We start from the raw sequence: 25659 nt of genomic DNA, 5'->3' as shown, positions 1-25659 counted from the left end.
CACTATTTTAAGGTCACTCTATATTTTAACTTTTGTAATCGTCCTTTTTAGATTCTGTTATAATAAAGAATCATTTTAATTCTCATTAGTTTGGTTTAGCTTTGAACTTGTCCAGCCATCTGTTTCCTTCCCCACAGCTCCAGTCCCATCTTATTTAGTGTTTTTATCTTTGATGAATTCAATCAAATATTTGATTTCTTTTGAAAACACGTCTCTGCCTCCTGCGTTACGAATCTGTGTGCTTTATTAATGTAAAAGAATAGTAGTTAAAGCTTTGGTCCTTCCTGGGGTGCAAGTCCCCAGGTGGCGTTGTCCACCTTTCTAATTCTCACTGACTGTTCCCACCACCCTCGCCACATATATATCCTGAAGTGTCTTCATTTTCATTCCCACGCTCCGACTCCTGCTCTGACTCCCTCTCCGACACTCACCGTCCAGGCTGGATACAGACACGTTTTTAGTCGAGTTGTGTTGACCTCTTTTAAAGGGCCCTATATCTCCTTTAATGTGCCTGATTTAGTTATTTGCTTTGATCAAACCCTTTTTTATTTTACGAATAAAAAGCCTGAACTTTAACCTTATGTTGCTTTGGGCCTTGACTGCTTTGACCTCAGCATGTGGAGAGATGGCCGAGCAGGGGGGCTGGAACATAGTAACTCGTCCCGAGCAGTTAGCAAATGTAGCAATTCCACAACGTACAAATATCTAACCTCTAATAAAAGCCCTGCATTTACTTTGTTTCTTGGTTAAATGTACGACGTATTTGCAGTTAAAGTAATGACCCCTGTCAAAGTTATTTTGTCATCATTCATAATATCAGACTGAAAGCTATAAATGTATTGTTTAAACTCATGATATATTTAGTGTCTGAAACTTGATCTGCAGTAAGAAAACCTTTTTTATAAATGTAGTTGAGAGGAATTACAAAGTACAAAATAAAATCCTGCAGCCGCTCAAAAGGAAAAAGATGAAACTAAAAGCAAAACCTGAGTAAATAATAAAGAAATGTTTTGTGTTTTCTCCGTATAGAATTTTGTCCTTGAGGCTCACAAATCACTTCTCTGGGTGCGTCACACACAGAACAACACAAGATATGTGACACAAAACACAGAAACATCCCACACACAGCAGAGAGCATGAAGGATGTGTGATTTAAGAACAGACAGAGAGCTCGTCTGACTTCAGCTGGAGGTTTGCTGGTGTGGACAGCAGGTGGCGCCGCTGCACCAACAACGAGCCGAGACATAAACATCAGTGTGTTTTTGTCTTCTCTGCACTCAGACAGACACACAGGGAGACAAACTGGGATCAAACCTGTGACACGGACACAACTCAGAAACATCAACAGAAATATCAGGAAGCTTTGACGTTTTATTAACCTCTTCACATCCACTTTTCTCCTCTTGTCTCCCCTTAAGGAGCTGTTTGGAGATTTTGAGGGACTTGAACTTTACCTGAGAACATCTACTTGGTGCTTGTGCCCAATAAATTCAGCAGGAAGTGTTGTATTTTTGACTCCTCTACGTTTATTTCAAAGCTCTACTTTCAAGTTACTTCATAGATGAACATTTTAAATACAAACATGTGATCAGTTAACATATGATGCATTAGTTCAGATAAAATCCACCCGAACTCTACCTGGACAAATTACAACAATAAAGTAACTCCTACATTATGATATATCAACAATAATGATCCACTAACATAAGAACACAACACTGCCCTGTGAGTACTTTTACTTTGAAATTCAAGTCTTTTGTACTTTAATAAAGTCACAATGAGAAGGCAGGTGCTTAACCTTAACAGAGTATTTTTGGTACTGAGAACATGATGTCATCACTTCCTTTAATACTATTTAAAGCTCCACATACAGTTTGATCAGTTTGGGTTCTCTTTGTTGGTTCTTGTTCTTCTTCAATCCGGATCTGATTCTTCTCTTATTGTTTGAGTCAAAACGTAAACCAACTTTTATTTTTATTCTTGACATGAACATCAAAATAAATCTGAATTGTCCTCTTTGTATTTATTAACTTCTTAGATTAATGATAGAAGTATCTGCCACCACAAACAGATCAGTGTTAGTTCTAGGATCAGCTCTGAAATCCTCTCTGGGTTTCTCTACACGTGAACACGTTCTTGTCGTCTTTTGTCTGTAATCTGAGATCAACCAGAATCTATCACTGTCACTGAAATCTCAACACCTGGTCGTCTCACTTAGAATGAGGACTTTGGTTAGTGTGTCAGCTTTGTGATGAACAACTCCATTTCCCCTGAGTCCTTAAACATAACAGGGCTGCAGCATTACACACAGACACACATCAAACAAACTTCTCACACATTAAATACTAATTCACAGCATTTCAAACTGTCATCTCTGAAAAAGCCAGCAAGTCTTGTTCACAGGAGTTCTTGCAGACCTTTCAGAGCAACACTCACTGCTGCTCCGAAAGGTCTGCAAGAACTCCTGTGAACATGTGGATTCAAAAATATTGCCTCTGTTGCAGAATAAAGGTGATTTTAAGTAGTTCCTCAAGTTAAACAACACATTTTTTATGCCTTTATTGAAGGAGAGAGGACAGTGGATAGTGTCGGAAACAGGGGAAGAGAGAGTGGGGATGACACGCGGCAAAGGGCCGAGGGTGGGAGTCGAACCCGGGCCCGTGCATCGAGGACTGTAGCCTCTGTACATGGGACGTGTGATTAAACCGCTGAGCTAAACTGGCGTCCCAACTGTAACAATGCTAGCTTGCTGGAAATGTCATCGGGCCTACTTTCTGTGTTGCTGTTTTTGTAATAAAGAAATAAAAAATGTGTGGGAATAATAAATAAAAGATAAATGAATAGAAGAAATGGAAGGAATGCAACTGTTGATCAGCTGCAGGAGAAGTTAGCCGTAGTCGTTGCCTGTTTTATTTTTCCAAGCAGAAACTAACAATCAATTCTTTCTGACTCGCAACCCAGATCATGAGATTGATTGTTATTAAAGTTCTATTTGATTAAATTCACTCCTTTGAAACTTGTGCCTCTTTCTTCATGAGTGAAATTTAAAGTTTCATAAGTAGTTATTTATGCTGCTTTTTTATGGTTCCCCGTGTGATGTGGAAATATACCGGAGGTTCACCATTGAATTAAAATAAACAGACAAACCTTGGCTGACTGAGACACTGAGTTAATACTGACACGTATGTTTTGTTATATTAATAATAGACTGGACCCTGTCAGTGAGTCGCCTGTCCAAGTGGTGCCGGTGTACTCAGAGCAGGTGGGCCTGTCATCCACAGCATTAGTAGAAGACAGTATCAGGGCTTCACCCCTGTTAGCTCGCATGCCGAGCGTGAGATATGCTTATTGAAAGGACTTGGTGTGTTTCTGTTATTCTGGTTCCAGTAGCTTGATCCCACCCGGAGTGTCAAGGAATTTGTCCTCAATGTTTCAGAGCACTAAGCCGGCCTCAGACCCACTGCGCTAACCTGTTAGCTTAGCTACCTAACCCGTAACCATCTGTGGTGGCAGTTGGAGGTAACAAAAATCAGCTCTGTCATCATTTCAATATAAATAAACATTCTGAACTTACAAACAGATAATGACATTGATTATTACCAAAATTCAATGTGTTTAATTCCCTCCCTTAGAAGGTGGTGCCTCTTTCTTAATAAGTGCAAATAATATGTTTTATTTTCATGAATAGTTACTTGTGCTACATGAGAAAAGACGAGATTCGATTCTTCTAGAGTCTCTACTGAAGTCATGCAAATCTCCCAGTATACATGACTCTGGCGTGAGTGGAACGTCAATATTGATGTAAGTTGTCGTTTGCTTTGTAACGCCATCCCAAAGATCTTTAACTCTTTGCACTCCCACAGCAGAACATGCAGAGTTCCTTCAGTAGCACCACATTTAACACATTTACCATCATCTCTTACGCCCATTTTGCACCACTGTGAAGGAATGTAATAATATCTGTTTAGTATTTTAAGTTGCATTTGTTTGTTTTCAGTACAGCGAGTATTTTTCCATTCATCATTCCATGAATTATCAGCTTCAAGTCTTTCATCCAGTTCAGTGCACGGTTCTTAAATTGATCACCTATGCCTTCTTTTAATGTTGTGTGAAAGATTTCAACTCTATTCTGAACACGTCTTTCTGAGGCAGCTTTGAAGTGTGTTCATGAAACATCATCGACTCACCATATTTCCTGTAAATGGAGAGGGGAGGAGCAACCTGATCACGGGATACAGGCTCAACAGGACTGGAACATGAAAGTGAAAGTGTTCAGTCACTTCACGACGGAGCAGACTCCACCATTTTGAATCGATGGCGCAGCAGGAGACAAAACTGAAGGCTGAGGCAGGGTGAGTGTTAATTAACATTTGTATCATTTGACTGTTAAAGTCTCTGAGTCACTTTTCCACCTGTGGACTGTAGAGGAAAGAGAACTTCGAGTAAATTCGAAAGTTTGTTTCATCTGTGGACACAAAGTGTTGATTGGCTGAATAAGTTACATTAAACCGTCAGTAACTCACGAAAACAAGCAGAGATATAAAGAACACTGAACAGGTGGAGCGCTGACTGGTTTTATTAAACTGTATACTGTGTGTGTGTGTGTGTGTGTGTGTGTGTGTGTGTGTTACTTCCTGTTCTCTCGTTCTAGCGTGTTTTTCTCAATAAGATGAGTGTTTGTGTGGAGGAAGAGGAGGACAGAGCAGAGTCTGGAGTTTCCAGCTGTCTGTCTCTGAAGAGTGACCGGTCCAAAGATCATCCTCCACTCTTCAGTAATGAACCTGGACCCTCAGACACAAAGTAAGAGACTGTTGTGACTGTAAACTGACCTGACAGACGACGATGCATTGACGATGAGTACTAGATGCTTTGCTTATAGATTTATATTAATGATGCAGAAACTGTTCTACAAAAAAAACTGTTTTATATCCACAAACTTCTGATGATTTTCCTGCAGGAAAACACTTGAAATCTCCATTTCAGAATTTATACCTCCAGAAAATATAGGATTCATTACTGTTCAAAATCTGCTTCAAATGTTTCATTAATTTTTTATGTTTTTACTCAGAATATTGTGTTGGTTTGTGCAATATTAAACATATCTTTATGATATTTATTTTTCTGGTTTGTTGTTTTGTCTTTAGTGTACGACTGTTGGTTACATGTAGTTTAAAGTTGTTTGCAGCTGTGTCTGTGTGCAGCTCTGTTACCCAGGGTGAACTTCCCTCTGGGACAGTTGACTTGTCTTATCTTTAACTCACTGCTTGTGTAAAACATGGTGACGAAATGTTATCAGGACACTAAATGGCTGCTGTCAGTTGCCATCTGGAGGAAAGATGTACTCTAACTAGTGGACAGAGTAAACTGTTATCTACTGCTGAGGTGAAACAATTATTATAACTGTTGTTACTGTTATACAACAAAACATTTATATGATTCATTTCAGTTCATTTGTTCCTCTTAGTATCAGTGACAGCTGTCAGTCACCTTAAACAGCTGTCAACTAATCTAAGAAGAATAATACAAACCTTTCAATCTCCTATTTATCAACAGCAGCAGTAGAATTGAAGATTTTATCAAGGACTCATGTGATATAAATAAAAACATCTTGTGTGTTGCAGAGTTCAGCCCAACAGACAGAGAGCAGAGTCTGCAGTATCCAGCTGTCTGTCTCTGAAGAGTGACCGGTCCAAAGGTCATCCTCCACTCTTCAGTAATGAACCTGGACCCTCAGACACAAAGTAAGAGACTGTTGTTACTGTAAACTGACCTGACAGACGACGATGCATTGAGGATGAATACTAAATGTTTTGCTAATAGATTTATATTCATGGTGCAGAGTTATTACTGCAGAAACTGTTTCAAACTAAGGTGGATATATTCTGAGTTTGAGAATAATATAATCATATCATAAAATAATAATTTAGTGATTATTGTTGCTGAGTTTTCTGTGTTATGAAGTGTTACTTTCATTGCATGCTGGGATATATGTAAATAAAGTAAGAACAGGAGGAACAATCAGAAACTTGTTGCAGTTACAATGTGGTTAGAAAACGTAAAGAAAAGACTTCATGTGTGTGAGGGCAATTCTCCTCCTGAAGATAATTTGTGAAGAACAAGCAAACTCAGTGTTATGAATCAAGTCTCTTTACTTACATTTTACATGCAGCATGGAGAGAAGTGCGAAAGTTCTCTCCCTTGCTGTTGCAGTGTTCAAGCTTATATACAACATCAACAACCCCCTACCCCATCCCCACATGGTACTTCACTCAGCCACATGGCCTTCATCAGCAAGATAAGATGATCCTTCTCTGCTCTCTAGGGGGAAATCAGGGGAAACCGGGGTTCACCAAGTCAACGTCATAAACTAAATTGCCCCCCCATATAAATTTAACTTTAGACAAGTTACCCCCTTGATGATCCCTTGAAAATTCCCACATTCCCTCCTTTTGACACAAAGTGTAAACATATCATATTGGGAATTGTATTAAACATTTTACATCACACATTCAATTTGAGTTAAACTGTAAGACTTTTCAAAAAAGAAAAAACACAATACACCACAATAAACTACAATTACTACAATTACACTACAAATAACACCAAAGAAAAGAGTATACCAACAATAGCACCATTCAACTAAAACAGTTCTTTTGACACAATTTATACACTTCTTCTTCTGGGGTCTCCGGACCCTGCGGTGGTGACATGCCAATGCCACTTCCCTCTGTGTCCTCTTGCACCCTTAGTAACATTAGTCCATTACCGCCCTCCTTTGATGGGTCGGGTGTATGCATATCAGTATAAATGAAATCAGTTTGGCTTTTGAATGCAAGTGGATCAGTTTGCAGTGTGGTGGGTAAGTATATGAGGACGTTTGAAGTCCAATCCTTATTAGTCTGAGAGTAATACAACTTTCTTAAGTCAGTCAATGCTGTTTCTGTCAAGTCAAGTCATTTTTTTTTTCCATGAGTCATGTCATACATGGGTCGGGAGATCTCCACAAAATCAAAAATCCATGGTCGGCACTAGCCTGCTATGCCTAGAAAGAAAAGATAACCCACTGATCGCACAACAAACTGCAGCAACAACACTGTGTCAGCTTGATGATACTCTTGTGTAGGGAAAACACACTAGAGGTCATCAACATGCTGAACAAGTGTGCTGCCACACATTGGCTTTCAATATATAACACTTAGCATTGAATGTGGAAGCAAACCAGAACTTTGAGTCAGGACAAACAGGAATGCTAAATATGCATTTGCCAAATCAATCACAGAAAACCAACATGTGTTTTGCTTACACCTGTGAAAGACAAGGATGTGAATTAGGGCATTCCGCAATGGCACATTGATAAGCTACTTATAAACCTGTTTATAAGTGTCACTGATGCCTGTGTGTGTGTGTGTTCGGCTCAATGCTCTGACCTGCCTCCGCTGTCTCTTATGGCTGTGTCAACAGCAATCCTGGGAGTGAACAACAAGTCCAATCATGTGACATGTGGCCAAAACCTTCACATCTGTAACACCTCAGCTTGCAGCCATACTTTCCTTGAAGTCTTTGATGTGGACCCCATCTCCTTCTGTCTCTCAGCATGCAGGACGTGTGTCCTAACAGTCGCTGCCATGGACTGTCCACCACCACTTCTGGATCTCAGTGGCTGTGTGCGCTCCTCCTGTTGGCCTTGGCTTGAGATTTAGACACATCATCATGAGCAGTTGTTTGCACAGTCCCTTTGTCCCTTAGCTCCGCAACCAACAATCAAACAATCAAATGAAGTTTGGACTGGTCATACTGTTGCCCTTTCCCCCCTCCCGCTCAGGCTCATCATGAGTCTGATCAGCTGTTGGGGGATGTGTCTCGTTACCAGGAGGCCTGCAGGAATGGAAACAGCATATGGAGGCAGGAGAGCCCTATCTCTTACCCTACATTTGCTTATCTCTCTCTGTTTTCTACATACACTTTCATCCTTGCCCACTTTTGGAAACCTTGCCAATCCATCTGTTTCTTCCCCACTTTCTTTCCCTTTTCTCTTTCTTCTAACCATATTCAATGTGCATACTAAAGGAAAAAACCCTGTATTATATAGTGCCAGAGTGAAACATCCTCAACCACATTTTTCCTCATTTGTCTACCATCAATTTAACAGGACCTGAAAGAAGGTCAGGTAACTGACTCAGTAGGACAGATATGCTTGCACGTTCAATGGGCTTATCATCCACACAACAAAAAACACAGTCACACTGATCTTCCCATACAAGTATGGTTGGATCTTATCAAGCATACACTACCTTTGGGTAACTTATTCAGCCAGGTGGTTTGTACGACACATTCGTTCCGAGCAACGCACCCCTGTAGTACACATGAATATGTACTAGACACTGAATGAGCAACCACAAAGTTTATTCTTTATATATTTCATAGATTTTTCAATCATACGCCCATTTTATCACAATGTGCTATACCCTTATAATGTGTTAAATTACTGTAATATCATTATGTTCCAACAAACATATTTAACTTCTGTGAGGATTATCTAATCTTTTTTTTTTTCTTGATTCCCCTTGTCAGTTCTAACAACCTTTTTTCCGGAATTACATAGAACTGGTCTACAATACCACAAAGGATTTACATGCCAACGGGCTCTGCTCCCCCAAGGAAATCCATCAGAGAAATACAACCATACGTTAGTTTCACAACCGCTTGTCTGGAATTACGCTGAAACTAGTTTCCAATACCACAAAGGAATTACAAGGAAACAGTTGTCCTATCACACAACAATTACACAGTTACCATCGAGAAAATGATTCATAACATCGTACTCACCCCCATAAAAATAGATGGAGCATCCACTGTTCGAAACCCTTGTCTGACTTCAGGCGGGTTCCTATCACCCTTTTTTGTGGGGAGGTCACCCTGAGTCTCAAAAAAGACCCCTGCCGGCAGTTTACCCTCAGTCCAGACTCAGGAGTCGATCAGCGACATGTCCATCCCACTTCTGACACCAAATGTGAGGGCAATTCTCCTCCTGAAGATAATTTGTGAAGAACAAGCAAACTCAGTGTTATGAATCAAGTCTCTTTACTTACATTTTACATGCAGCATGGAGAGAAGTGCGAAAGTTCTCTCCCTTGCTGTTGCAGTGTTCAAGCTTATATACAACATCAACAACCCCCTACCCCATCCCCACATGGTACTTCACTCAGCCACATGGCCTTCATCAGCAAGATAAGATGATCCTTCTCTGCTCTCTAGGGGGAAATCAGGGGAAACCGGGGTTCACCAAGTCAACGTCATAAACTAAATTGCCCCCCCATATAAATTTAACTTTAGACAAGTTACCCCCTTGATGATCCCTTGAAAATTCCCACGTGTTTAAATGTGTTTATTCTGGACGAGGAGCACAGCAGGCTCTGAGACTCAGTGAGTGTTGTTGTTCAACTAGAGAGAAAGACACAAACATCTCATATGAAACACTGCAGCACACTGACATCATTGTATTTGTGACAGTACTACAGAAGACATAAAGAGACTGAAAACAAAGGCACCTGTCTGGACTTGAACCTGTGACACCTCTGTGACATGCTGTGTGTCTGAGCCTGCTGCTCGACCTCAGTTTAATTTAGGCCACTTCTGACCTCAGTTCAAACATAAGTGACTCAAGCTGAGCCGCCCACAGTGACTGTAAAACAGTGAAGCACATAATCAGCTGTCTTTAATGGAAGGCTTTTACTGTGAAGCAGCTGCAGGAAGTGTTGAGTTTGTATTAATAACAAACTACAGGCAGATCACACAATGTTTAATAAGACTGTCTGATAGGAAAGCAGTTAATTAATGACAAACACTTTTACTGCTCTCCGTGAGCTATCACAGCTTCTAGACAGTGTCGATCACATGGTGATATTTTTCTACCAAATTCAACAAATCATTTTAGTCATGAAGAAATGTGTTCACAGAGAGAAGAAGAGGAGTCATGTTTCTATGGAGGAGCAGCCGTCCTGCTGTGCTGTGTGTCAGGACGTCCTGAAGGATCCAGTCACTACCAGCTGTGGACACTGGTTCTGCAGACAGTGCCTCACCTCATACTGGGACCAGTCTGGTTCATCAGGAGACTCCTCTTGTCCCCAGTGTGAAGAAAGATCCAGAACAACACCTGGACTGCAGACAGCCAGTGAGACCAGCACTTTCCAAAGTAAGACCGTCCATCAGTCTGCTGATGTCATCGTGTCTGAAAACACGGCTTGTTGTTTTAATACAGAGACATTTGTTGTGTCATTCAGCACCAACATTAAGATCTTTATAAATACCATTACAAATGAACTGATGTGTTCTGCTCCAGCATACATATCTGCTCTGTGTCACTCGTCCCGTGTTCTCCTTTGAGGAAAAATCTGAACCCAAAACAAATGTATATTTAACATGTTGTGATTTTATTGTAGCGCCCCCTGTCTTTGCTTAAAATATCAGCATGCTGCTTGTTCTCCATCAGGAAGAACTTTTAAACTGCTGCTGTTCACCATAGACTGTATATAAGAAGAGGGACGTAGCCACCGTGATGTCACCGCTTTTGTTTGTGGACAACAATTTTGAGGCTAAGCTGACGCCCAGCAGGCAGCAAACGGCATCCACCTGTCACTCAAAGAGTTCAGGCCCTTAATAACGCAAAATTATAAGTCTAAATATAATTAAAATGGCTGAGTCAAATAAAGATGACCCTCATTCAGATGTCATAACGAAATGAGCTGTAGAGAACAAAACGTTTTTAGTCCCAGGCTGTAAACATGTTTATTTCTGCTGTAAAGTTGGGGATTTTAACATGGGGTCTGTGGGGATTGACTCACTTTTGGAGCCAGCCTCAAGTGGTCATTATGGGAACTTCAACTGTTTTTGGCACTTCTGTTTTGGTTTAATTTTTCAGCTCCTGAGGTTTCTGTCTGATATAAACATTTCCTGTTGCTGCTGCTTCACATGAAAGTTTTCTATCAGTAAACCAGCGGGTAGGAGGAGGACTTTTTAATATCGTAGCTTGCCTACTTGAAACCCCATGTTCAATAAATCATCTGAAAATGAAATAAAATGTGTAAACAGAATAAACTTAGGCTAAATATTATCCAGTATGAGCAGTGAAACACCGTTTATCCCCCCTGTGTTTATATAAAGAGATTTGACAAGGAGCACTGAAGCTGTTCTGGAGGCTTGTGGTGGCCTGACTCCATACTGAGACACTTCATCTTGCATTAGTAATTTTATATTATTTAATTGTACTCTATTTTATCTTTTCTATTTGCTGATCTCACTGTTATGTTATTGATCCCTTTGATACACAGTAACTGAGCATCTCCTTTATTTCACCGCATGTTTTACTTTGCATCTCTGTGCACATGACAAATGAAGAATCCTTGAAACTAGACTATTACATCATTTTGGGTCTACTGTTGCCCACTTTTCTGACAAGACAGCACTACTACGATTAAAAACAAACACCAATAACAACAATAAAAGACCAACACCACACAGCTGCTATCTCACCTCTGTAGGTAGCCTCTGAAGTTCACCTGGGCCCAGTGTGACTCGTACTCATGCTCGCTCTCTTTTACCTGCCACCTAGTGGTTGGTGGTTTCAGCAGCTGCTGCTAGATGGATAAATGCTGTCAGGGCGCTGGTGATGTGCGCCCTGTCTACTCCTATCTCTTGTATTGACGAGGAGCAAACTGCGCATGTGCAACTTATAACGAGAGTCAACGGACAAAGATTCTTGCGCCCCAGGCCGGAAACACGTGACCTATCAGTAACTTTAGACGGCGTAAACATTTTGAATCTACATTTTTTTGCAGATTATACACTTTATTCACCAAACATGTAATACTTACCTTGCTAATAAAAAAAATAAAAAAATAAAAAATACCGCATACCGCTCGGTTGAGCCGTCCTAAATCACCGCAGGGTAAATTCCTTCACCGCGACAGCCCTACCAGCGGGAGGATTTTATTTTGCAGCAGCTATAGGAAATGTAGTGTATTTGTTACAGAGATTGTCAGTGCTTTGTTAGTGGTTCCAATCATTCAAAGAAGGTCTACACAACAAGATGTGAACATCGTCTGCATGATTTTATCAGTGCATCAGTTTTAAATATTGCAGTGATGAAGAAACAGCCACAGTGAGCTGTTTAGATGAAGCGCTGCAGACGAGCTGCTGAGGATCAACCTGTTCTCTCTGCTGTCAATCAAACACGTTCACTGACACACAGTCAGAGGCTGATTTGGACTCAACTTTAACACTTTATATTTTCTTATATTGATCTTTTTTAGTAACAAGATAATCACCAGATTGTCAAATGTTCTTGTTTCGTCTCATTTTGTTCTCTGTTTTGTGAAAGGTGGTCAGCAGGAGGTTTTCGATCAACATAAGATCAGTCTGAGGAGGAGATGTGAACGTGTGACTGAAGGAACTGATGAACCAGGAAGTGGAACCCTCCTCAAAAGAATCTACACTGAGCTCTACATCACTGAGGGACACAGTGAAGAGGTTAACACCCAACATGAGGTTAGACAGCTTGAGACAGCTTCAAAGAGGAAGACCCTGCATGACACTCCAATCAAGTGCCACGAAATCTTTAAATCCTTACCTGACCAACAGAGAGACGTCAGAGTGGTCCTGACGAACGGCGTCGCTGGTGTTGGAAAAACCTTCTCAGTGCAGAAGTTCACTCTGGACTGGGCAGAGGGCTCGGAAAACCAAGATGTCAGTCTGCTGATTCTGCTTTCCTTCAGGGAGCTGAACTTGATCAAAGACGAGCAGTACAGTCTTCTCAAGCTGCTCCATGTTTTCCATCCAGCATTACAGAAGGTCACAGCAGAGACGCTCGCTGTCTGTAAACTGTTGTTCATCTTTGACGGCCTGGATGAAAGCAGGCTTTCACTGGACTTCACCAACAATCAGGTTGTGTCTGACGTCTCACAGGAGTCATCAGTCAACGTCCTGTTGATGAATCTCATCGAGGGGAATCTGCTTCCCAAGGCTCTCGTCTGGATAACTTCCCGACCTGCAGCAGCCAATCAGATCCCTCCTACGTGTGTTGACAGGTTAACAGAAGTCCGAGGCTTCACTGACTCCCAGAAGGAGGAGTACTTCAGGAGGAGATTCAGCGATGAAGAGCTGTCCAGCAGAATCATCTCACACATGAAGACATCCAGGAGCCTCCACATCATGTGTCTAATCCCAGTCTTCTGCTGGATCACTGCGACAGTTCTGGAGCACATGTTGACCACAGGCCAGAGAGGAGAGCTGCCCAAGACCCTGACTGACATGTACTCACACTTCCTGCTGGTTCAGACCAAGAGGAAGAAGCAGAAGTATGATGAGGGACATCAGGTGAGTCCTCAGGAGCTGATGGAGGCTGACAGGGAAGTTCTTCTGAAGCTGGGGAGGCTGGCGTTTGAACATCTGGAGACAGGAAACATCATGTTCCACCAAGAAGACCTGGAGCGCTGTGGTCTGGATGTCACAGAGGCCTCGGTGTACTCAGGAGTTTGTACTGAGATCTTTAAAAGAGAGTGTGTGATCTTCCAGAAAACAGTCTACTGCTTTGTTCATCTGAGCGTTCAAGAGTTTCTGGCTGCAGTCTACATGTTCCACTGTTACACACATCGCAACACACAAGTACTGAAGGCTTTCCTAAAAGAGAACAAACACATCTGTGATAGACCGTACTCATCCCTGGATGACGTTCTGAGGTGCACCATGACGAAATCCCTTCAAAGTAAGAGTGGTCACCTGGACCTGTTTGTTCGCTTCCTTCATGGCCTCTCTCTGAAGTCCAACCAGAGACTCTTAGGAGGCCTGCTGGGCCGGACAGACAACAGTCCAAAAATCATCCAGAGAGTCATCGACAACCTGAAGGAGATGAACAGTGATGATATCTCTCCTGACAGAAGCATCAACATCTTCCAGTGTCTGACTGAGATGAACGACCACTCAGTACATCAGGAGATCCAAGAGTTCCTGAAGTCAGAGAACAGATCAGAGAAAGAACTCTCTGTGTTCCACTGCTCTGCTCTGGCCTACATGCTGCAGATGTCAGAGGAGGTTCTGGATGAGTTGGACCTGCAGAAGTACAACACATCAGAGCAGGGACGGCTGAGACTGATTCCAGCTGTGAGGAACTGCAGAAAGGCTCGGTAAGTCCAGATGTGATTAACATTTTAAATCAGGGTTAATAAGTCGTTTAGTTCTTCAGATATCAACACTATAGAATTATCATTACTCTTAAAATACTGTTCCACTTGTTTATTCATAAATCTATTGTCTTTTGTATTCTGTCACTGACGTTCTTGAGCTGTTTCAAAAGTTTTCAATGCAAAAATGTTGTTTTTCAGTCAGTTTTGTTTCTAGCTGTTAAGTTCATGAAAGAAAAGCTGTTCTATTTATTTCTAATATGTGTTACATTTGACTGTTTTACTATACAGCATTGGTTCATGAAGGCAACATGCAAACCTGTTTAAACACATGAAGGATTTAAGAGTTTGTTGTTGAGGTTTTATCACAGCAGCATTTAATCACAACATATAACAGTATTTAACAGTTATCAGTAAAGTTATTACTACATGAGTAGATTCTACAAGGTGTGCTATATAATCACTGACTATAACCACTATTCTTAAAAGTTTCAAATAAGTTCTGTTTCATTTTCTAAAGCAGATTTCTGAAGACAGAGAGAATTTCTTTCATGCAGTTATTTCTGTCATGTTTCTGTTACTGGTTTTGGATCCATTTCAAAGTGAGGACAGAGGATGTTCGGGGACCAAACACACTCCACTTTATTTTTTCTATTTCTACAGTGCACTTTATTTTGTTTTGTGATGCTCTGTATATATCCAGTATTTCTGTTTTCAAAGCACTTTGTAAACTTATATCTAGGGCTGCGGCGAGTAGTCAACGTAATTGATGACGTCCACGCTGAAAATGGAAAGGTTTTTCATTGGGGGAGGGGTACTCTGATGAAATATATTACAGCCTTTGGCCCTGTTAATATACATGGAGCCTCATTCACCTTCATTACACTTCAAAAAACATCATATAATAAAAACTGTGATGCAGACTTGCAGCGGTGAGAGGGGGAGAGGGTGATCACGGACTGAAGTGGTGACTACAGCCCGACTGATTTATCAGTCAGCGGATTTAATCGGCTGACATTTGCAATTCACAGATATATCGATATTGGCGTACAGGTTCTCCGATATGAATGACTTCAATTTTAACAGTGCTCTAGGAGAAAGCCATGTTACCTCCTGACAGGTAAAGGGCGCTTTAATAATTTTGACAGCATGAGAGCTAGAGTTTGGTCTTTGTGCTTGTCATTAAAATACAGCTGAAGTCAACAAATGTAAAAGCCTCATCACTTGTGGTAACAACTATAAACCAGCACAAAAGTGACAATTACTAACAGATGCCATATGCAAAACATATGTTCTGAACAGACACATTACAGTAACAAAAATTATTTTTTGCGTTTTAGAACATAAATAGCAAACTTAACAACTTAAACTGCTCAGTCAGCACTAGGCGGCAGGCATGATGGGAAATGAGGACGTCCCTATCGCTGCCAGAGTGCGCGTCACAGCTGAGCCTCAGAAAATTGGAGGGAAGATAAGAGAAAAAATGCAAAAAAAAAAAAAAAAAATTTTTAATAACCATTTGTCCTGAACCGTACAACACGTAAACTGCCATAATCTTGGATTCTCAAATTCAGCTGCAAATTCGGCATGACGACGTCATAACGACGTCATAATCTGTGTAGACCTGGCGGTTGTTATCAAGCTGCTCTGCTCCTCAAGCTTGCGTGTAGCTAGCTAGTGCAAAATGGACAGGTTTTTGACAACAAATAGACCGAAGGAGCAGACCAACAGCAATGCCATGGAGGACTCTGCTGCAAAAAAACCTAAGAACTCATGGCCAACTAAAATCCGAAAATATGAGGCAGCATACATTAAGTATGGTTTTACAGCAATACAGAAAAATGGCCATGATTGCCCGAAATGCGTCCTCTGTCTGGAGACCCTCTCCAACGAGTGTTTAAAAGTTTGGTGAAAAGTTTATTATTCAGTGGGAATATACAGTGCTGAAAAGATGTTCGTTGATAATTTTCTTATGCTAAACAAATGTAATAATTATTGAATAGTGAATAAAAGTAAGAAAATACATTCTAAAAGTTGATGTTTCATTACATATTTTGTAGCATTGTCTGTGGGTTTGGGGGTCCCCGGCCAGAAGCTAATGCACTTTGTGGGGCCTTGGCATGGAAAAGTGTGGGAACCCCTGATTTAGATAACAAGCTAACACGTCTCTTGAGTCCCGACCTGCCGACTGTTGGCTGAGCTCCAGACCTCTGCCCCGCGATAGACAGTCCATAGATCGTCCAAAATGCCCCAAACAGAGCAGAATAATAAGAATAGAAACACAGGCGAAGGGCAGATCCTCTGCAGATACAGACACCAGCTCACACTTCTCCTGGATTATGATGTTGATTAAGAGGGAATATTTAATATGGAAAATCCTGCTCATGAAGCCTTTTATTACTATTATTAACAGTATCAGTCTGTCAAATGAGCTGGTCTGTTTAGTGACTTTTATCTGTGTGAAGGTGGGAAAAACAAGAAACTCACTTTTGTTCCTACTTTGTGTGTTTTTGTGTTATACTCACTTCTATTTAATTTGATATTTTATTGTAGTGCGATTTAAGTTGCTACAGAAACACTATTTTATTAGAATTTTGTATGTCATACAAATGTGACAATAACTTTTCAGATTTGGAATTTTAATATTTTAATTTCAGATACATTTTGAACATATGTGAGTATATCGGCTGATATATCGATATCGGAATATTTTACTCCCTAATATCGGAATCGGCATCGGCCCCAAAAATCCAATCTCGGTTGGGCTCTAGTGATAACGTGAGATAAAACTTTGTTCCATCATGAAGCCTGATGCTCCTCTACAGCTCTGTGTTTATCAGGGAAATATATGAACTACACAGCAGACTGGAGTCTCTGTTAAAAGTGACAGACAGACAGAAAGATCTGCGTGATTAAACGTGTGTGTCCTGCCCGCGCTGCGTTATTGTAAACTATGATGAACTGATTGAGCCAGGTACAGAGCATGAGAAACACACAGAGTGAGGCTAGAGCGAGGGGAGGTTGCCCAGTGCCACTAGTTAATCGATCGCGGATGGCGTCGTTCTCTCGGATTAAAATTTAAAAAAAAAAGCTAAAATTGGTCGCCAAATATACTTGGGCGTCTGTTAATACACCTGCGCGGCCCGTCCAAGTAAAGTCTATGGCCCTCATTTATCAATCTTGCGTGAAAACTGGTGCAGATCTGAGCGCAGAATTGGTCTTACGACAGGACACACGTGTGATTTATGAAACGTTCGTATCTGACCAATCCCAGCGTACGATTGATCCGGTCTTGATAAATGCGGCGGCTGAATTCGACCGTCATTAACATGTTACGCCCTTAAATATTCCTGGTTCGGAGGCCTCGCCCAGGTCAAACATGGAGAAAAGAAACACTGGCAAGAAAAGAAACTTTTCCGAGATGTTAATCGGCATCCTCACATCTGAGGTAGAGCAAAACAAAGATGTGCTTTTTGGCAGTCTGAAAACTGGAATTAAAGGAGCTCATAAAACGCTGTGTGGAAGAGGATAACGGAGGCAGTCAACAGCGTTGCCGTACAGGAACGGACTCTGGCTGGGGTTTGATTAAAATTCTCAATAACTTACAAATTTCTTACAAATAATTAGGCTTACACATGTTACATGCGTATATATTTTTATTGTATGTTTAAATGTTTCAGAACCAGGCACCAGCAGTATGTCGGCCAGCTCTCCTCCCCAGAGCGGTCCCACTCAGCCAGACCCACAGAGTCAGGCTGCAGAGAGCGAGCGCGTGCCCTCCGCCCCCCGTGCTGCGCTGCCTCAGTTGTCGGCACACTTGAGGCAATAAATAACACATTAAAAGAAATTAACGAAAGCCTTAATAAAATGTTTAAATGACTAAATGTTGTCCATTGTCTGTGTTTAGTATGCCTTTAGCCAATTTCACCTAGGATACTTCATCACATCACTGATTAAATACTGCAGCGCGTTTGCAGAAGTTTAAGGTATACTTTACATTTTAAAAGCGATTGATGAGGTCCTGTCTCCTCCATATAGCCCCCAGTGGAGGCTGTGCTGGCCTCGGTTCCCTGGGCATTGTTCTCCTCTGGCTGCGCCGGCACATCAAAAGGCACTCCATTTACTAATGCAATGTTGTGCAAAACTGAACAGGCCAAAATAATGTCGCACACTTTCTCTGGGGTATACAGCAGCGTTCCCCCCGCTGGTCCAAGACAGAGCCACCTGCCCTTGAGCAACCCGAAGCAACGCTCCACTGTGACCCGTGTGCGTGTGCGCACTGTTGAACCTGTGCTCAAAAACAATTGCACAATTTTACCATAGGCTATTTTGAGTTCATTTGCAAAAACATATTTCTGCTTGTATTTATTATTATTTCAAATTTTAATGGGCAATAATTATTTGTCATGTTTAGGCTATTTAACCTATCATATTTTTTTTATTTTACAAAAAAAGTGGTATCAGTAAAAACGTGAAACGCAAAAACAAAAAATCATTTTGTTTTATTCGTTTTAAGAATCCGTTTGATCTGTTCTGAATATGTGGCTGCTTATGCTTAGATGACAGCTGAGGTTTGTTTAATAATTACTTTCAGACTCAGACAGATTTTGCTGTGCTGCACCGCAAATCCACAGACTCAGATTTGCGTACACGAGCTCAGACCTGACGTGAGATCTGATCGTAGCTTCCGCTCACGTCCAAATTGATAAATGCCGAAACTTGCGTGGAAATGGTCGTACGCACGGTTTTCTGCCGTACGTTCGTTTGATAAATGAGGGCCAATGTGTGTGAAACCCTGTGGATGATGGACTGCCAGAAAAGGCAAAACCACCTTGAGTGTCGTCTATTTATTAGTAGGGAGAGCTTTTTAAAATCTTCTGTCTTCGTAGCTTCTGTACACTCACTGTCAAAATAAAATGAACTCAAACAGAAGGGTTTATTAGGTTTTTTTGGAGGAAAATTCATCATTTAAATTAATCGATTAATCTGTAAAAAAGTCGATCGATTAATCGATAGAAAAATAGTCATTAGTGGCGGCCCTACTTATATCTACAACGTGCTGTAGATAAAGGAGAAGTATTATTAGTGTTATTCAGATTGAGTGTCTCATGTTTGCTGCAGCCACTGTGGCCGCAGGTGAAAACTATGGGATCATGTTGAGCGCTGTAACATAGTGATTTGGTAGCACAAGCAGAGAATCGTCATCAAATCTTCAAACTGATTCAGAAATGTTCGTTCCACAACAATATCTATGAACAGTTTGCTAACATGAACTAACATTAGCTTCTGTGAACTGCTGCTCATACGACACAGACTGTCACAGTAACACCCCTGAGTGTGTTGAACCGAGCAGTGGTGCATTTAGTTGCTTATGAATTCCACATTTGAAAGAGGGAGGTTGTGTTACATGGCTGTGTTTTGAAGTGTTTCCTGATATTCTGTTGCTCACAGAAAGAAGCTGACAGGTGTTTCTCTCTCTTGTTGCTGTAGAGAAGAGTAGTAGCAGGAAATGCACAGCTTCCACCAATATTTAAGGTCTGATGAATATCTCAGAACATTATGGTGAAGTTCAGACTTTTTAAGAGATCGTATACACACCAATGTTATTGATCTTAATACTGATACAGTGAGAACATCTTTCTGATGACGTCATGGTAACGATAATGAAACCTTACCAGTTTGTTAACTATGTTTGTTTGCTGAATAAGTTCTTCAGATGCTCACAACAGAATGTAGACGACAAAACTTCATGCACTCAGCTGTCATACACATCAAAATGTTTGATTATAATATGATTTAAATATGTACACGTCTAATACTGTTAAAAGGTTCCTTTTGTTTCGATCCCACTTGACAGCAGTCACTGAATTTTCCCACTCATGCACGTGAACATGAAAGCAGCAGGTAGCCAGCAAAGACAGATCGTCTTTCTCGACTGTAATTGTTAACTAAGTTGTAAAAAAGGTTTCTAATCAAGACGTCCTCATGCTAACTCTTTGGAGACAGACATTTTCTCCTCCTTTATCTGCACATTAAAGCAAATCAAAGATGCAAAGTGTGCAGGTACGAGAGGGAGTGAGGAGAATTATTGTTTCATGTCAAACACAGAAAGATAAGATGAGCTGAACCCTGAGGTGAACAGCAAACTTAGATTGTTATTTAGTCTGATGTGTCAAACTGTCATGAAGTAAACACAAAGTGTCTCTTTCATTGTAACATATCATGTAATTTATGTGTCATTACAGACTTTCTTACTGTGGACTGTCAGAGACTCACTGTGAAGTTGTGGCCTCAGCTCTGAAGTCCAACCCCTCCCATCTGAGAGAGCTGGACCTGAGCCTCAACTCTCTGCTGGATTCAGGAGTGAAGCTGTCTGCTGGACTGGAGAGTCCAAACTGTAGACTGGAGACTCTGAGGTCAGTTTACTGACTGTAGCATGTAGTTTTTCTTATGTGTTCAATTCAACTCCTTGACTGAGGTTCAAAGTTTTGGGTGGTTAATCTACAGGATTGACCTGATCACAAATCTTGTAGCGGTCACTACCCTTTTGGATTAGAAATGTACTCTCGTTGAAAGGGGCACCACCTCCGATTAGGAGGAAAATAAACAGATAGGATTACAGGAAAATTTATCAGTCTCGTTATCTTTTTAGTAAGATCTGAACACATTGACCGTAGTTCTGTAATGACAAATATAGACAGACAACGACTTTGATCAGTAAATGAAGACCTTTCATTTATAATAAAATGATGATTAATAAGTGAATAAGTGAGCATAAAATGAATATAAAACACTTAAAGAAAATTGTTACCTGGTTATGAACTAAAGTACTAACTTGGCGATAGTGATAAAGAATATGATTTGATTTAGTTTATGGCGGATAAACGGACGGGTCGGGTATCACTTAGATCTCTAAATTTGGAATGGTGACATTTCAAAATATTATACGTTACATCAACTTTTGATCACAGCAGTGTCGGGTGTTTTATGTCTGCTTGTTGCAGCGTTGTCAGAGGGCTTCTCCGGTGGGGTCCAGCTGTAGTTCGCTCCAGTCGGCGGCGTCAAGGGCTCCGCAACGGGTCTCTACCCGGTGAAAGGCCGTCACTGCCGGTCGACGAATGCAAGGATCGATGTTATTTTAGTGGCCCGAGCATCCACCACGGTGGATCGGTAGAAGTCTCTGGTTAACTGCCTGGGCAAAACACGCTGGTCCCGCGTTCAGTGCTGGTAGTCAAAAGCCGAAGGCGGACAAAACTTCTTCATTAACTCGTTTAAATAACTTCAAAGTAATCTCGCCGGCCGGACGATAATACCTTCAAACCATAAAAGCTGGCTTTACTGAGGTAGAACAAGAAAGAAAATCAAGCTTGCTGAGCTGGATACAATTACGCGTTACTTTGACGGTCGAGAGGTTAAGGAAAGTACGAAACAAAAGAAGGTCCGGAGAAAATAATTAAGGTTAAGAGGAGTATATATGGCTCTTTGGTGGACCGTGAATCCCAAAGGGAAAAAGAAAAAAGAAACGCGGACAAAAGAAAGTTTGTGGTTTTATCAATGTTGTGACTCGTCACTTTGTGGGCGGTCTCGGGCTCTCATCTTACCGCCGCAAACTTTCTTCGTTTAAAATAAAGGAAATGTCCTATATAATCACGTTGTTATTCGTTTACTTAATTTTCGCACAAAGTAACATATTCTTTATCACTTGTCAATAGATGTTAAGCAGTTGTTTTTAAAACACACCTTAAATGAAAATAGGAACATAATCATGAACACAAGATAACTACGGCAACATACTTTATGAGCATTATAGATTATTAAACGGTGCATGCAATTCCTAATCGATTCGTTGCCAGATTTAACTTTGGCGTTACTACATTAAAAGAAATAGGGGTTAAATGACTCGTTTCAATAAAGATCGCCGGATTATCAATAATTCACAGACGTATTTCAACATGTCAACTGGATGGCAGTATGACCACACGGTAGAAGTTACAGTATAATTGTAATTTCATATCTCAGTAAAAATATAACGTACAGAAGCGGGAATTGAACCATTTTGCAGGCAAACACAAATTGAGTAACATGAACTTGTTTCCTGAATGATTGGACCACAAGTTTACCTTAATTCAGAACTTACCAAAAAGTACTTCAGAACACACACAAGAATGCTCTTAAATGTATGACTGGCGTCTGTTTTCACAGTGAGAGTAGGAGAGAGGAGGAGGTGTTGGGTGTGTTTATGTTGAGATGAGAGAGAGAGGAGAGACAGATAAAACATAGGAAAGGCAACCATTGTTATTCAGTGTCCTTATCAACCAATTCTTGTTGATTCGCCTTTTGGTCTTGTCAGAGGGTACAGTCTTCTCATTAGAATGTTTACGTGTTAATTCCTTTGATTGTGAACAAAGACAATTCTACCCAGGCTCGACCAAAGAGGTCTGAGGGTCGTTGTTGATTCACCCTTTCATCTCCTAAAGGGTGGTTTCTTGAAGTGTCCGAGGACTTGATAGTCTACTGGGAAATGTTACTTTTGTCACCTTTATGACTTTGAGTGTAAAACCACTGAGAAGGTTCCAGGATGTCTGGTAAACATCCTCCCCGGTGTTAATCCAAAGGTCCATTAGTTGGAAAGGAATGCATTTAGAGTTAACACTCACCGATAAATGGCTATCAGTATTGCCACACTAGTGAGGTCCACCTCTGTCCTCGCTACAATCTGAAGAAGTGATTTTAAAATGTTCTGTCTTTCCAAATGGCTGAACAACAAGTGAAGAAAAGAAAAGAGATATTCACTGTTTGAAAGTTTCCACACGACTCACATTGGTGTCGATCAGACAGTGAAGATGATGTCAGCACTGACGAGGCTGTAATGTGTGTGAGGGATGTGAACGATGTCGTAGATCTGATGATAGCAGATGAAAACCGGCTGCAGAGAGTTTGAGCTTCTGTGTAAACAGACAGAGAGACAGGGTCGATAAAGAAAAGGGAGTCATGAATGCAGAGCTCAGTAAAGGTGAAGGAAGGAACTGTGATGATCTTCATGGTATCAGAAGCTGACGCCCCACACAGCTGCTGTGGTGTGGTGTGCATCAAAGCAGAGCTAAGAGTAATAAACAGCAGCCTAACAGCGGCCAAAACAACACGACAGAGCAGGATTCAAAGTCTGTGTGAAGATTTAAAAAAGGACTCTGATGTAATTACTCCAAAAATATCAGTCATAGTGTTTGTGATTCACAACATGAACAGACTGTAAATATATGCAGATTTTATTGTTCAAAGTTCAGTCAAACTTTAGAAGCTTAATAAAGATTAAATTACACATCAAAGTCATTTGAACATGTCAAAAGGTGCAGCATCCTTCACAAGAACAAGTGTTACACCTGGTTAAAGCCACATGAAGTGATGATTCTGAATGACAGCGTTAAGTTTGAGTTATCTGAGCTTCTATATTATTTCCTGTTATTCTTTCTAACAGATCAAAGTGTTGCTTTGTTTTCATGTCAGCATTGAGGAACTGCCACTAATGAGTCTTTAATGTGCAGAAAGCATGTGGCTGTTATTTTAAGACTTCAACAAATGTGGACATCTCCTTTTATTACATAGACCTACTAAGCCCCCAAATACAGTAAGAATAAGGCCATTTAATAAATGAATGAATGAACAGTGTTTCGTCCAACATGTCTGATGTGTTCATGATTCTCTAATTACAGACGTGACTGAGATCAGCAGCATGTTATTAACCTGTGCTGACATGAAAAGGTGTTTGAATGTTCTGTTGACATTTGGATGATGACTGCAGAAGGCTGACGTCATGATGATCCACAGAACACAATGGAAAAGTCACTCCACTCATTTGAAGGAAAATCTGTAATTTTGTCTTCATTATTTTTCAGATTGAGTGGCTGCAGTTTGTCAGAGATGAGCTGTGCTTCTCTGGCCTCAGCTCTGAAGTCCAACCCCTCCCATCTGAGAGAGCTGGAGCTGAGCCACAACGAGCTGCAGGATTCAGGAGTGAAGCTGCTGTGTGGTTTTCTGGAGAGTCCACACTGTAGACTGGAGACTCTGAGGTCAGAAACCATGTTTTACTTCTGTGCTGAGATGAATATGATGTGAAAGTTGTGTTGACACTAAACTGCAGACATGAGGCTGATATTATACTGATCCACACTGAGTATCTTAATGCTGAAGTCTATTTTCTTCTTCACTGCTTTAGTCCATTGACTGTAGCAGAGCAATGTTGAGTTCCACATTTAAAACCTTCATAGAACAAGAAAAATCCTACACTGTATAATTCACTGTGAACCTCTGAAACACCTGATTTCATCTTTTATTCCACATCATGTTTTTAAATAAATCAGTAATAGAAACATTTATTAATTATTTCAGTTTGTACGAGCAGAAAATAACAAATATATTCAATATTTTCTTTTTCCAACATTTCGATTAAAATATTTGTTTCTTGTAACGACTGAAAAGTTTAAAGTGAAGATGCTTTGAGTTTATGGCTCCACTATTTCTAAAAGAAATACTGTCCATGTCTTTGTTCACATTCACCAAAATTCATTCGGACATATTTGGCATCTTGGAAACTTTAGTATTTTGAGTCGACTCTTCAGTTATTTTCTGCTGGTTTTTATTGTATTTCTTGTTTGTTGTGTTTGGCTGCACAACATGAGTTTGTATAGATGGAGCCACTGGTGCTTCTTGTGTTACGCTCCTGAAAAATGAGGAGAAATAATCACACAGTGATCGGGTGATGTTTCTCAGACACGTCTGAAGTTCAATGAGGAAAGTGCTGTGATTTCTCCTGGTGAGGGATTAAAAGACCACTTTCAGCGTTACAGAAGACCTCTATTGCAGTTTAAACTCAACAACAAAGAATGAATCAAATGTTTCTAAATATCACATAATTAGCATTACAACCATTTTAATAGTGTTTTAAATATGTGTTTTATTTGAATCAGTCGTCATAAATGTTTGATCTTTTTAACCTAATCACAGATTTTAACATCATCACAGACCAAGAAGCACTAAACTGTAACTTGTATCAGACTATGAGTGTGTTATATTTGAACTTGTCACACTTGCAGAGTTTAAGAGGTGAAGTCGCTGCGTCTTTATTGAAGTAGCAGCATGTTGTCATTAATATTAATGAGAGCTCTTTTTCACTTTGTGTATTTCACACATTTTAACCTGCATCCTGTTGTGTTCAGTAGAGATGTCAACTCTCGTTCACTTCAGTGACCCGGATCTTCGGATCTCGTTCAGCTGAACGATTCGTTCATTACATTCGTTCACCAGGTCGTTCAGTGACATTTCCGGTTTACCTGTAACTCACTCACTCTCACTCGTTCACGAAAAATAAGTTTAGTTTGTGTTCATCTGTCAGTGGTTTACACATCTGTGAATTGACCTGTATACACAGATGCACCTAATCGGGTCGCTCGCTTCGTTCAGTGAACGAGAATGGTCTTCGTTCAGTGAA

The 25659-nt window shown here is 40.6% G+C and overlaps 1 protein-coding gene across 1 annotated transcript; it reads left to right on the top strand.

The window, feature by feature from the left end:
• Positions 1-4277: 4277 nt before the first annotated feature.
• LOC138590929 (protein NLRC3-like) lies at positions 4278-14228 on the top strand. The gene is made up of 5 exons (XM_069661371.1): positions 4278-4352; positions 4652-4800; positions 5622-5741; positions 9957-10192; positions 12377-14228. Exons 2-5 carry the CDS (start codon positions 4670-4672, stop codon positions 14179-14181), a joined length of 2292 nt encoding a protein of 763 aa, XP_069517472.1. The 5' UTR covers positions 4278-4352; positions 4652-4669; the 3' UTR covers positions 14182-14228.
• The last annotated feature ends 11431 nt before the right edge of the window (positions 14229-25659 follow it).

This window comes from Semicossyphus pulcher, unplaced genomic scaffold (assembly GCF_022749685.1).
Source record: "Semicossyphus pulcher isolate SPU_LCO1_2020_fin unplaced genomic scaffold, fSemPul1.0.p SCAF_14, whole genome shotgun sequence".
NCBI classification, from domain to species: domain Eukaryota; kingdom Metazoa; phylum Chordata; class Actinopteri; order Labriformes; family Labridae; genus Semicossyphus; species Semicossyphus pulcher.
The sequence above is the reverse complement of the archived record's forward strand: the minus strand, read 5'-3'. Positions and strand labels throughout refer to the sequence as shown.